Here is a 15025-nt window from a genome sequence, read left to right as displayed (position 1 = left end):
GGTAAGACACATCATATCTGTGTGTGTGTGTGTGTGTGTGTGTGTGTGTGTGTGTGTGTGTGTATTCCTAAGGGACAAAATTGCTGAAGTCATCAGTCTCTAGACTTCTGCACTACTTAAACTAACTTATGCTGAGAACAACATACACGTCTATGCCCGAGGGAGGACTTGAACCTCCAGGGGGAGGGGCAATACAATCTGTAACATGGTGCCTCAAACTGTGTGGCCACTCTGTGTGGCATAGACTTAAAAAACCCCATGTTTGTAAATAGACTAACACTGTTCTAAATTTTGTAGGAGGTGAATTTGTATAGAAAACCCAGTGAAATGATTAAACAGACCTTAAGTAACATGACATCCTAGATCTACATGAAAATTTTTAGAACCTTTCGAAATCAAACCCTGAGACACACAGGGAGATGGACTCTGTTCGTTACTCTTTAACTGTGTCTTCAATAACGTGGTTAGCAAATGGTGATGAGAAATGAAAGGAAAGGAGTAGGTGGAATATGACTGGGATGAAAAAGAGAGAGAGAGAGAGAGAGAGAGAGAGAGAGAAGGAAAGGAATGTGGGTGGACTGTTTGGCATTTGCAGATGGTATTGTGATACTGTCAGAATCATTAGAAGAAACAGCTAATCAAATGACACAACTTCAGAGACAAATGGCTAAAGCATGTCAGCAGATATCTACTGAGAAAACAAAGTGGATGCTGAACATGATGACAGTTCGTAGGTGGATGACAACAGAAGGAGAGAAAATTCAGAATGTGGAGAGATTTAAATGCCTAGGAGAATGGAAAGAAACTGATCTCACAGAGAAGGAAGCAATGCGAGCACGAACCAACAAAATGAATTTAGCATAAAAACTCATCTGTAATAAGAAGAATCATTTGATCAATGGAAAACTGAGACATTATCAGACAATGATCAACCGTGAAACATTGTACACAGTAGCAAGTCTGAACCTAATAAGAACAGAATTACTTATGAGGGTGGAGCTTGTGAAAAGAAGGATTCTGAGCAAGATACTGGTGCAGGAGACAGTCGATACAGAAGATGAGCAAACTGGGAACTGCATACTCAGATAGAGAGAATCTTTACCACCACCTTGAAAGAGAATACTCTTTGAAACATCCTTAAAACAGATTGGAGGAAATTGACAAATCAAATAACACAGTTTCTTGTTAACAAGAGAACCAAAATACTGAGAGGTTCAATGGGATCTGGAAGAAAGGATGACAGGAAACAGAGATTTGCGACAGGGTGACTTTCAAAATAAAAATCCAGGCTGTCAGTGTTTCTGAGACAGAATTAGACACAGGGCAAAATCATTATTGACAGAAAAAGTTGCCAAGTATGAGACTGAAAGAGTATTGTACAAGAATAAAGATAAGAATAAACAAAGCTGACATGAGTTAATGTTGTCCTTAGATGGCCAAAACAAATAAAAGAAGAATACTGAATGTGTATTTTATCTTGTATGCCAAATTATATACAAGTTTTAATCTTTATTTTTAGATCTGCAGATGACTGTGTGATACAGTGAAAACTGGCAATCTAAAAATTTAAATGTGATTGTGCCTGAAAATAAAAATCATTATAAACACATTGTCTGTTGTGTAGCATCATCTTGCTGCAGGCATTACATTACAAGAGAATTTATTAGTAATGTGTGTCAGAAAGTATCCCTAATAGGAAAATTGGCTGCCGTGATAGTAAAACCAGGGACTCGTAATGTAATGTTGGTATCCAAAGGAGAGTAATATGGTAATCTTGCTATAAGCTGCAGAAGGCAATCAGTATCACAGAGCTTGGTTTGGGGTCTGATTGTGGACAATGTGCATCCACTAAGACAAAGTCAACATGATACAAACAGTTTTCTTAGTGACCATGTTCCTATAGGTCTATATTAAGGCAAATTATCAATGCCGTTTGCTGCTGAGGTGTGGACACCGTTCTGAAACATCTTAAAAATTCCAAATAAAATTTGAAATTAATGTTGAGAAGTTTTTCACAAGCTAACTTCTAGGAACAATTTGTGGCTTTACACTTGCACTTATTATTTTTAAGCAAAACACAATTATTTGTTCTGTTTAATCCAAGCATATTTCATGACAATTGTGATGGGCATTCATTTATTTACTCTTTATGCTAAATTACATTATCGTGTAGCTGTCAATCAATTTCCATTACAGATCTATAAATTAAGCAGTATATTTTAGCAGGCCTGCTGCTTTTTTTGGCTCCTTGATTTGTCTTTTTTTTTTCTTTGTGATGATGTCCTCATGCTTGTCCACAGTTTTCTGCTGTTATTCATTTGCAACACAGTTCCTAAGCTACATGTAGAAGAACACAAGGAACAAATTGACTAATTAAAAAAGGGTGCAATAAGCTTAAAAAACTTATCTCTCTCAAGGCTCTGGGCAGGCCTGTGACGACGACGACAACAACAACAACAACAACAACAACAAAAACAACACTGGCATACTGTATTAATCATTGAGTGAAACCAGTAGACAATCACAGAATGACGAAAGGTAATCTGTGGAAGAAATAAACAAACACTCAAAGAGGATGCCACAACAATGGCAAAACATGTAAATAGAAATGAATAACTTGTGTTTTGCTAAAAAAGCTGATCCTATTAAACCCATTCTGTTCAAGCAAAGACTCACAACTTCAAAATCCAAGACGATTTGTTATTACCAATAATAATAACTCTTGTTATGATGAGTAATGTATTGTAAGTTGAATGCACTTTTCATCAGACATGCACAGTCACAAGAAGAAATAAAAGGCACGTACACATAGATATGTGTGGAACTAACAGAGCAAGTCTTTCTGTAGTTATTTATTCTACTCCAAACATCAGATAAATTACAATCTCAAAATACACATAAAATTATATATAATATAACAACAATCAGTCAGAATTTCCCATTGTAACTGAATAAATATAAATGGCAATTTCACAATGTAATAACTAGTGACTTTCAACATGTATAAAGTTTTATATTTTGATATACAACACATGCTGTCTAATAATGTGCAGGAGAAAATTTATGGAAGACAATGTAGTTCATGAGGATATCAGTATCTCTAAGTTTGATAGTGCACTACTCCTATGGTGTTTTCAGAAACAGATAAACTACTACCACCTGTTAAAAAAAACTGAACGTTTTACTAGGACTTTACTGCAGTCTGTTATTGCTCTCATTGGTCAAGTGTCCATATTTTCCATATATTAGGCCGGCTGAGGAGAGGTGTAAATATTTAATAGCACATACCTCTCATATGTGGGGTATAAGTATTACAAATACAGAAATTATTTGATTGTAAACTATAAACACACTGTGGAAAAATAATTATTTCAAATGTTCTGATAAAAATAATGTCACAAATCAAACAGTTACTTATGAATTAGCAATAATTATTACATGGAGTCCTATAAAAAATCTAATTAAAATCTGTGTGTACCATGACACACAAAAAATCAAAATGACCTCTTCTGAATAATCAGCATCATAAGGAAGAAAATGAAGAATGACGTACATATCAAAAGCTCTGTGAACTGTAAATGTAGAAATATATTGCACTGCTATCCTTATCTTGTTTAGCAACAAAGTAGATTATGAGGTAACAATGTTGTGTTCATTCAGATATGCACAGAAAGGGGAATTAAACTGATTTCCAGCAAAGCCGAAGGAAAGAGGTGCTCTGGAATAGTGCAGTATGCAGGGAGGCAGTCTCGTATTTCACCGTACGGTAATACCATCTAGTTTGCACTTTTTCTTCCATGTGTGCTTAATGATAACTATATACATCTACAATATCTCCCTAATGTGCTTTTAAAAGTGCATATTCCACAAACTATTTCAAAATATACTCTTGCTGTCTATCTGCTTATTCATTACACACAAGATAATGATTTATTAAGTATCACATGAGTTTTTAATCGATGCTGTTCAGATAATGGGATGGAATCTGTCAGTGGTGACATCCTGAAGTGCTACAGTTCTAAGGCATTTAATGTACAATGTGAGAGTTTAAAATACTACTAGTCTAGCGTTCATTCTATCCTTCATGTTATAAACTAGTGCGTGGAGTGATACTGAAAATAAATTAAAACAAATAGAATTTGAGAAAATGTGGCAGAAGCACTGAACCAAATTTGAGGGAGACATTAGAACTCTATAATAATAATAATAATAATAATAATAATAATAATAACAAAAATATTAATTCCCTATGCATCAAATACATAAGAATTATACAAGTGGCAAGTAACATCCTCACTTTCTGAAAAGACCACAAGCATCACCCACAATTTCTGTACATTACAGTATCCAATGTGGATAAAAATACAAGATCTCCATCTAAAAATGGCCCCCAACCAACCCATCCCCAATAAATGCACATTCTGTTTAGCACAACAATTGGATCTGTTCGATTCTAGGACAATGACAGTAGCAGACGCTTCGTGTTCACAGGTACCAGGCTTCTTTCTCGCTTCAGTCTCCGGGCAGCCTCACGGCAGACGAATCGCCGCAGATGTCGTGGCAGGTGACGTTGCCGCCAGCACAGCTGCAGCTCTGGCAAGGGTCTGTCTTCAGAAGGAACACTTGCTTCTCCTCAAACAGTTCTCCCTGGAATTTCAGTTTTATTTTGTACATATACGGAAAATAGAAAAGTATTTATAAGAAGGAACAGGTGTTAATTCTGTTTGATACTAACATTACTTTTTAACTTTTCCAGCTTATAGACAGTTGGTAGCGTTCTGGGAAAGGCTACATAAATGCTTACTAGGGAAGCATACTCTTCATCTTTCGGCTGTAGTACATAACAGGAATATGATTTGGATAGGTTGCTACACATTACATAGAGGAGGCATTAAGTGGTAGACAGGCACATGGAAAATCACTGCTAGATATTATTTGCTGTCAGGCTATGTCCTTCATAACACATTCACTCAAACACACAAACAAACAAACACACACACACACACACACACACACACACACACACACACACACACAAAGAGAGAGAGCCACTGCCAAGCTGGGTGCAAATGTCCAACTGTGATCTTCCATACAGCTTAGTTACCTTGTGGTTGTTGCATCGGTAGTGACAAGTAATCCCTCCGAAAAAATGGCATAGGTCTCATTGAGGCCTTCTCAGACCAAAATAACCCTTCCTGTGTTGTCCAGCAACAGATCTCTCCCACCTTGCCTCCACAGTCATGTACTGTCCCCCACATACCCACTCTCTGCACCACTCAGGACTGCAGCAACTGAATCACATTCTCTGCCAGGGTGTTGACCACCTCTTATAGCACCCTGACATGGGAAGAACCCTCGCCACCCCTCTCGCAGAAACGTTCCGCCGCCCGCCCAACCTACACAATATCCACATACCTGCGTACTCCTCATCTGATCCAAACCCCTTGTCCCGTGGCTCATTTCACAGCAAAGGACCTAGATACAGGGTCTGTCCCACACATCCTCCCACTACCACCCGCTCCAGTCCTTTCACAGGCATCTCCTACTCCATCAAAGGCAGGGCCACATGTGATCCACCAACTTAGCTAAAATCACTATTCCACAATGGTATGACCACTGAAAAGAAGTGTCTCTGTGTGATTGGCCATGTACAAACTGTGATTGAGAGGCAGCTGGACCACCCAGTTACTCAGAATGCTGCCCGGCACAAGTGCTTGAAGCCTGCACCGTCCGAATTCTTCCTTCCAACACCAATTTTCTGAATTATGCAGGTGGGAACCTCCCTGTAATACAACCTTCATTCTCGTAATCCCCTGTCCTCCCTCTCTGCTAGTCCTTTTCCTCTAGCTGCCTATCCCCTCCCCTGCTCCCACTACGGTACTACATATGCCTTCTATCCCACCAATATACCTGCATATTCCTTCTCCCCTTCTTTCGTTTGCTCCCCAGCCCCCTTGCCCCGAAGCACAGTCTCTCGATGCTGCACCTAGCAGCCCCATCCTGTCTCCACCACATACCTGAACATTTCCACAGGTAGCACTAGGATCACTCCCTCTCCCTATGCCATACCTCCTCCATACCCCTATTACTCCCCCCTCCCCTCCCAACAAAGATAATTGCTGACTGCAGATGCAGTTGTAGTCAGACCTCAGTGCCCAGTGTCAACAGTTGCCATGTGTGTACAAGTTATGAATATGTGTGTGTGTTTTGTCTGTGGCTGATGAAGGACTTGGCTGGTAGCTGACAATACAGTATCTACAGGTCTTTTTTCAGTGTACCTGTCAGTCACTCAGTGCCTCCTCTATGGGATGAGTAGTCACATATTCTTTTCATATTGTTACTATTCCACCTCAGAATTTCCATTGTTTGGTTGTAGTACATACATAGCTGTAACAAATGCCACTATAACGATTCAGTTCTCGGGAGATTTTAGCAAATTGAAGTTCAAAGCTTTACAAGGCTGTTGAATTCCTTACGAGATCACAAGCCTTTAAGCAGTGGCTTCAGCAGAACCACGAATGCGGTAAACTATGAGCTTGACCATAGTGTGTTCAAGTTTCATCCTTTTTTTCTAACCTTCCCACAAACAGTTGTAGTACAACAGCGAACCATATTTCCTTCCAAAATAACAGTAATAATAATGATAATCATTGTGGTCCATTTGTAGTGGAGAATAATCAAACTATAATAAGGAATTGTGATGAAATAAACATTTATGTATCCATACATTCATGCACATATTGTAGTGAAGCCATATTGCTCTATACCTACTCTGAACAATGTACATTGTGTTTGTGAAACATACACAAGTGTATCAATAAATAAAATGTTTATTTCATTGCAGTTCCTTATTATACCTCGATTATATCTCAGCACTAATGTATCACAAAGCTTATCATTACTGCAGCCGTACAGATGTTCAGTGCAGTAAAAAAAAAGAAGACAGAGGGAGGCATGACTCAAATGTATTAGGGGCAGATTAGTAGTCTACTGTCTTAGCAATTGGTGCTAACGCCGCAGCTAGTGATCTTGTACGGTATGAAGCTCATAAAGCTTTGAACCCCAATTTCTCAAAAACACTTCACAAGCACATCATACAAGAGCAGCATTATTTACTTTTAAGTATGTACTACAGTTATGAAAAAGGTGAGCAAATTGGTGTGAGTAGTGTCAGAGAAAGGGAATGGCATTTTCCCAAAGTACCTGCTTCTCTACTAATAGTCTACATGTCTATAAATGTAAAGAAATCTAGAAATAATTCCACAATTGCCATTGTGTGAGTGAACCAGCACTAGATATAATTTCTACTTTACAGAAATTGTCTGTTGCTGTATAACTTGACTTGTCACACATCACTGCTTCCCTTCATGACATGATTAACGGAACAAGATGTCTGAATGAATGAATGAGCGATCTCCTGGGGCAATACACCAGACATAAATAAAGAATTTGTTGAGTGAAGGAAAGGAAGGAAGATTGGGTTTAACATCCTGTTGATATCGAGGTCATTACAGATGGAGCACAAGCTCAGATTGTGTCACAGAGGGGGAAGGAAATTGGGCGTGACCTCTGAAATGAACCATCCTGGCATGAATTTGTTGAGCATTGGTGAGTAAGGAGAATACTGTGTACAGTAGCTAGCTGCACATCATGCAGTAGTCTGTTTAAGGATTACCCCTTAATGCCTTTTGTTGCTGATGATAAAAATCAGTTTCAGCTGAAGCGTGATTTCATGATTACAATACAAAACACAAATTTAATTATCATGTACAGTTTGCTTCCTTGTTTGGGGATCTAAGTGGTTATATACTCAGCTGGAAAAGTATTCAACAAACTCCCACCAAATGTAAAACAAGACATTAGGATTTCCTATCAATAATTCAATGCGAACCATGCAGATTTCAGCACATACATATCTACAATGTTTGCTAATCACATTTATAGTAAATATGTTTTTAAATATCTTACAACCTAAGGAATCTTCACATGTGTTTCATTTGAGATTGTCCTGTTTAGTGATTCCAAATAATTTTGTCTACTTTTCCTTTTTTACAATGTAATTTCCTATGAATAATTTCACACCAAAATCTGTTCATGTCTTGGTAGTTGATTACATTATTGCAGTCTTTGTAGCATGTACATGTAGATAGCTTATATAGAAATACAGGACTATTTCATTGGTAACATTCTTGCACAATACCCATAAAGGGTAGTTGTCTGGGTAGATGGGGGTGGGGAGGGTAAGGAAGAATGCATGAAGAGGGTAGCAAGATGGTGTGAGGCAGGTCTTTCAACAGATGAATCTGTGGCAGCACAAGAAGACAAAAGTAGTTCAGAAGATAGAGCATATAAAAGGTGGAGGGAGGAAGGAGTAGGAAAACAGAAGGGGAGGAAAGGAGATGAGTGTGGAGATGAAGGGGGAGACATTGATGGAACAGAGAAAGGGTGAGAAAGAAATAGAGAGGGAGAAAGGGGTAGAGGGGGAAGAGTGAGAGGGGGCAATGGTTGGGGAGAAGGAAAAGGGGGAGATGAGAAAGGGGGGGGGGGGAGTTGAGAGAGAGAGAGAGAGAGAGAGAGAGAGAGAGAGAGAGAGAGAACCGCCATGGGGGAGGAGAAAGCAGTACAGGATCTGGACAAGGAGGGAGTAGTGGGCACAAAAGAGAGAAAGGAAAAGGTAAGGTGAGGAGTGGGTAACAGATTAGCAGAGGCTTAGGCCAGGAGGATTGCAAGAGCACAGGATACGCTGGTGAGAGAATTCCCACCTGCATAGTTCAGAGAAACTTTGCTGGATGGGAGCATCCAAATGGCTCGCATAGTGAAGTAGCTGTTACATCATTTGTGTTGTGCAAGTAGACAGTTTGTTACTTATCATGCCCACAAAGAATGCTGCAGCATAGCTGATTTATGATATGGCTGCTTTTAAATGTGGCCAAGACTTTTATAGTGTACAAAATGTCTGTGACTGGTCTGATGCTGGGGGTGGTGAGACAGTTATAACATGCACACTTTATATGAACTCTGTACTGTAGGGGTAAGACAAAATAGATACTATCATGGTGATATAAGCACTGATATGTTCAGGGTTACAATTAGACTTTGAATACACACAGGTTTCTATTTTTTATGGATTACATAATTTTCAGTTATTAGAAAGATTTTATACTTGACAGACATTTACTTTAATGTGGACGCCCACAATATGTACATAATCTTATGTTTCTGCTTTAGTATAGGCAAAATGTTTCATGTTATTGATATCAGTATGCATACATTAATGTGTTCATCCTCCACATCAGATACCACTGCTGATAGGCTTATCAAAAACTGCATGTTCTCTATAGCAGTTATTACTTTGTTTATTATCAGTCCTTGGCTGCTGGAGTTTACTCATTTCTGATAAAACACTCCAGTTCTCAAATATTAGAATATTATCATTTAATTGGCATGCTGCAGCTGCCCACTCACCCGGTAGTCGCACTTGGAGCAGTCGAGGCAGCAGCTGTCGGGCAGCAGGACGCCGTGCGTGCAGGGGGGGCCGGGGCAGTCAGCGGAATGGCAGTGGGCCCGGCCACCCTCGTTACAGCGGCAGACGGTGCACACGTCCTGCGCTGGCCAGAACTGAGAGCCTAGTGGCACCACTGCCCCGCTCTCCAGGCGGCAGCCCGACGTCGTCTCGCAAGGTGTGGGCGAGCAGCTCACATTGCCGTACTGTGGAAAGATGCACACTTTGGGCCTGTAGTCCCGTGTGGCGAGTCCAAAAATCTGTGTCTCGTTACTGTGAATTGTATAGTGAGTTATTCACCAATAACTCTACAGAAAAAATTACAGACAGTCTGAGACTGTGAAGTCTGTAAATTATGAAGAACTACAGTCTGAACTAAAGTAGTTGGCATCTGACATTTAATGTTCAAAGTTGCTCTCTGTGGTGACAGAAAATTACATTAAAGTCTGTCTCCTACAAAAATTGAGTAAAAATTGTAAAATTAATGTCTGTATTAGCTCTATACAGTACATCCAATCATGTAAGAAATCTATTCTTAATTTTAAATGTTGTAGGAAAGTTCTGGAAGTAAAAATTGTAAAATTAATGCCTGTATTAGCTCTATACAGTACATCCAATCATGTAAGAAATCTATTCTTAATTTTAAATGTTGTACGAAAGTTCTGGTAGAGAGTAAATACTTTTGAATTAAAGGAGACCACTTATCAAAAAGCAGACTCATTGAGTTGTCAATAAGTGCACTCAAAAAGAAAAAAAAAGACAACTTGTTAGCTTTTGGAGTAATCCTTTTTTGAGCTAGAAACACATAGACACACACACACACACACACACACACACACACACACATACACACGTATGTACACACATATGCATGCACGAGGGAGGGAGGACGGGGTGGCGGGTACAAAGACTAGGTATGTGATGGACAGGTATCTGAGCCAATTGGGGGTTGCACACGCTGAAAGCGACATGGGGACATTAAATGGGAAGATGTGCCATGGCAGAGGAAAGGTAAATTGTTGGGTGGAGGGTGTGGGGACAGTGAGTTATCAGAGAATAAGGCCAGGAAAATTACAGGAGCAAAAGATGTGTTGTAAGAATGACTCCCAGAAACTTTGCCCTGAGCCCATCTTCTTTCACACCCTAACAACGCTCCACACATCCACATTCACATGCTCCCCAAGATCCAATAAACCAACAATCCTGTACACCCTGCTGTAGGTTGCAACTGCTCCCACTGAAAGAATTTCTGTTCTTGTTGATCAACACCTCCAACCAATTGTCCCAAACCTAGCCTTCCACATCAAATATACCAACCAGTTCCTTCACCAACTCCCCCCCCCCCCCCCCGCCCCCTCCTCTCCCCCTCTTTGCCTCCTGGATCCCTTCTTGTCACTGTTGATCTCATCCTCCTGAACACCAACATCCCTCATGGGCAGGGTGACCAGATACAATTGTTTAAAGAGGAGGACAAACAGCTTCAAAAAGGAGGACAAAGGAAGAAAAAAGAGGACACATCAAATGGGTCAAATGCAGATGAGGATACCACCCATCAGCTTTGGACAAGTCACGTGACTGCTGTGAATTACCGGTAAAACTAGTAGTTAATTGTTACTGATGGTCAGGTGCTGGTTAACTGAGCAATATAAAAAAATTAAAAATATTGATTGTGGTGACAGTGTGGTGTCAATTGTTTTGTTATGTCAACAACACGGAATTGTTTACAAAGTGAAAAACGTAAGACCATTCACCTCCCTTCATTCAATGCACCGCTACCAACATCTACAGTTCAAGCAGCAGCTGATGACATGTAAACTGCACTTTAAACCTCCGAATACATATAAATTTAATGACTATGAAACAATGAAATAAAACTATAACAGTTAATCTGTTGAGTTATTTCTCACCTTTATTTGCCACTGAGATGTGTGTTCCAACTCCAAATATCTTACATTCCACTTCAAATTAATTTCTCCCTTTCTTAAAGTCGGATATTTGCAGGAAAGGACATTAGAAAATGTACACTTTTGTTTAGGCATAGCCAAATATTTTACGTAACTCACTCTGTTAAAAATTACACTCACAAATTCCACGTGCACTACAGGAAGCCAAGCCAATACAAAGCAAAGATACGAAACGAAAATTTTAAATAATCAATATTTACTTTCGCTTATAGGTCGATCAACGATAACATCGACGATCCTGGTGTCACCTACTAACACCGCCTTCATGCGTGTTTATCATGAAGGCTGTGCCAATAGTTAAAGTATTTAAGAAAAGAGCAATAGAACGGGACAAATTGTAAATTTAACTGTATTATGCTCAACTTTGCGAAAAAGCCAGACATCGTAAAAAGCCGCCTGGACCCTGGACAAAGAGCTAAAAAGGAGGACATGTCCGGACATCTGGTCACCCTACTCATGGGCACAGACTTGCTGCTATCAAGTGCTACTGCTCTCCACCACCACATTCCTTATACACATTACCAACTGTATCCTGATTCACAACTACTTTCCCTTTGAAGGAGAGGTATACAAAACAATCTGCAGCACAGCCATGGGCGCCCTCCCTTGACAACCTGTTTATGGACCATCTAGAAGAAACCTTCCCAGCTTCCAAATTCATTCCTCCACAACTTCTCTCCCATCCACTTCACCTATTCCTCAAACCAACATGCCGGGTTCCTGGACATTGACCTCCACCTCTCTGATAGTTCCATCCACACCTCTCGGTCCGCATTACTCCTCCCAAACAGGACACGAAGGCCCAGCAGTAGCGACCAGCCACTATGTCCTCTTCAGCCCATAGGAATCACTGGATGTGGATATGGAGGGACATGCGGCCAGCACACTGCTCTCCCGGCTGTCTGTCAGTTTTTGAGCCCGGAGCCACTACTCTCAATCAAGTAGCTCCTCAGTTTGCCTCACAACGGCTGAGTGCATCCCGCTTGCCAACAGCGCTCGGCAGACCGGATGGTCACCCATCCGAGTGCTAGCCCAGCCCGACAGCACTTAACTTCCGTGATCTGACAGGAACCGTTGTTACCACCACAGCAAGGCCATTGGCCTGTCCACATCAAACCCACTAATAGCTAAGAGTACCTGCATTTCAAAAGCTATGCTCACTTCCACATCAAAAAATTCCTCCCATACAGCCTAGCCACCCACGGACCATGAATCTGCAATGATAAGAACTCCCTTGCCCTGTACAATGAAGGTTTCATGGAGGTCTTCACAGATAGGCACTGCAACCAAATCCAGTACACACACCCCCAATTCTTCCACTACCCCCAAGAATCAGCTTATGAAGGAGTGCCCCGCTTCCCAATCACCCAGTATCACCCTGAATTGGAACAACTGAACCATATCCTTTGTCAGAGCTTCGATTATCTCTCATCGTGCTCTGAAATGAGGGACAATGTAATCAAGGCCCATCCCATCCCTCCTAAAGTGGTGTTCTGTAGCGCACCTAATCTACACAGCTTGCTTGCTAGTGTACACCAAGTCTAGCCTAGACCAAGGTGCAAGACCTGCCCAAGCCACCCACTCACCCAGCAGTTCCTACTCCAATCCTGTCACAGGTTTATTCTACCTAATCAGAGGCCGGGCCATGTATAAGAGGCCACGTTATACACCAACTCTGCAGTAAATGCAGCAAAGCTTTTTATGTCGATATAACTACCAACGGTTCACTACAGTGAATGGCCGCTGCCAAACTGTTCACAGAACAAAGGAGAGTACTTGATGGCACAACATGCAGCCAAGCACAACACGCTCAATTTCAATGGCTGCCAGATCCTTCCCTTCACCACCAGATGAGAGTTATCTTTGGAACACATCCTTTGCTACTGTAATTGTCCTGGCCTCAATCTCCAGAACCCACTCTCTCCACACCTTCTACCCAACAGTTCCCGCTTCCTCCATCCTGTCACCTCCTCCCAGTACACGTTCCCATGTCACCTTAAGCATTCACTGCTCCCCACTGGCTGCGACAAGTGAGCATCGTGTGCCTAGCTTGGGTATCTGCCACCTCTCCCTCCTGTATTCCAAGCCAGCAAACTGGCTGCCTCCCTCTGAGCCACTAGCCATCCACAATCCCAATGCCACACTCCTTGACCTCATTCTCCCTCTAACCACCCATCCAACATTACTCCACAAACTGGCTCACCTGCTGAAATATGGCACTGGCACTGTTCATGTGGGGACATAGCCACGTGTATGTGTGTGCATTTTATTCTAGCTACCAAGTTTTCATTCTTTTTCTGTGTGCTTACTGATGATTCATGCTTCTGCTTTTTGGTGAGTGGTCTCCGGCCTCCTTTAACCCAAAAGTGTTCTTAATTTTGATTAGGGTCTGAGTTAAGTTGATTTTATGAAACAGCAAAAGTTTTCCAAACTGGGAAAAAGCTTTAAAGTTCTCATATCATAGCTCAAAAACTACCACACTGAATGAAATATTTATTTTTCTTTGGTTACCAAAATATCTTGTATGTTAACAGATCTTTCCAAATTTTTGTACTTAATTGCCTTTGCTATGTATAAACATCACCAAAGACATTTTTTACCATTTTGTCAATATTTAACTCCTAAGAAGTATGAAGTTTAAAGTCTCTACCTCTTTTGCAAATCATGTAAACATTCTGAAATTTGCATAGAGCACAGATTTGTATAGTACTGCTTCATTGCCCAACAATACTACACTTTAGTATCAGTTTGTGGTTGTTGTTGTTGTTGTTGCCATTGTTTTTGCAACTATCCTTGCTAGTCTACCCTGTGTAACCCTTTTAATCTCTACATACCTGCTGAAAATCAAACCTACTTGAACATGCTTGCTGTAGTCAAAACTTGATCTTTCTTTACAGCGATTAATATCTTCACATCTTTCCAGTATAAAAAATTAACTATACTTTGATGCCTCATGATTTATCTTATCAAATTATACCTTCTTTTGGTCATCTTCTGCCAAAACTTTCTTTTGCCCTCAATTTGTTTCAGTGCTTTCTCAATATTTATTTGATCTATCTATCTTATTTTCAGCATGTTTCTTCAGAAAAACACCCAGTCACTCTGTCCGGTGAGGCCACAGAAGACTGCAGAAGGAAAGCAAAAAGTTTTAAATTTTGCGTATAAGAAATCATTCACACAGAAGGGCATAGTAATAGGCATCCCTGGCAGAGTGAAGCACCTGAAAGAGTTGAAAACAATCAATTCAGCAGATAAGGATGGAATCCCAGTTTGGTTGTAAGGAGAATACTCTTTGACTTCGCTCCCTTACTTTGCTCACATTTATCACAAATCTTGCTTTTCTTGGTATTATGAAGCCTGTATTTTATATCCTCTCTACTTCAGCCAGTGTTAGTTAAATTTCTGCTTAAATAGTAAAATGCATCTGCTACTTTTAGTGTCTTGTTCTCTTCACAGCAGCAATAAAAGTAATCAACATTACCACTTTCAGTTTGATAATCATCTCACAGAAACTCCTCTGCCACTATCAGAATAAACTCTCTTAGCCACAACTATGAAA

At 40.4% G+C, this 15025-nt stretch overlaps 1 protein-coding gene across 1 annotated transcript in view; it reads right to left on the bottom strand.

The window, feature by feature from the left end:
• Positions 1-2867: 2867 nt before the first annotated feature.
• LOC126425211 (uncharacterized) overlaps positions 2868-15025 on the bottom strand; it is a 337500-nt gene continuing 325342 nt past the window's right edge. Inside the window, exons 15-16 of the mRNA XM_050088166.1 lie at positions 9466-9708; positions 2868-4647 (exon numbers count right to left, since the gene is read on the bottom strand). Coding sequence (XP_049944123.1) covers positions 4513-4647; positions 9466-9708 — 378 coding nt within the window. The 3' untranslated portion in view covers positions 2868-4512. The remainder of the gene's footprint in view (positions 4648-9465; positions 9709-15025) is intronic.

Source organism: Schistocerca serialis, chromosome 10 (genome assembly GCF_023864345.2).
Source record: "Schistocerca serialis cubense isolate TAMUIC-IGC-003099 chromosome 10, iqSchSeri2.2, whole genome shotgun sequence".
Taxonomy (NCBI): domain Eukaryota; kingdom Metazoa; phylum Arthropoda; class Insecta; order Orthoptera; family Acrididae; genus Schistocerca; species Schistocerca serialis.
The sequence above is the reverse complement of the archived record's forward strand: the minus strand, read 5'-3'. Positions and strand labels throughout refer to the sequence as shown.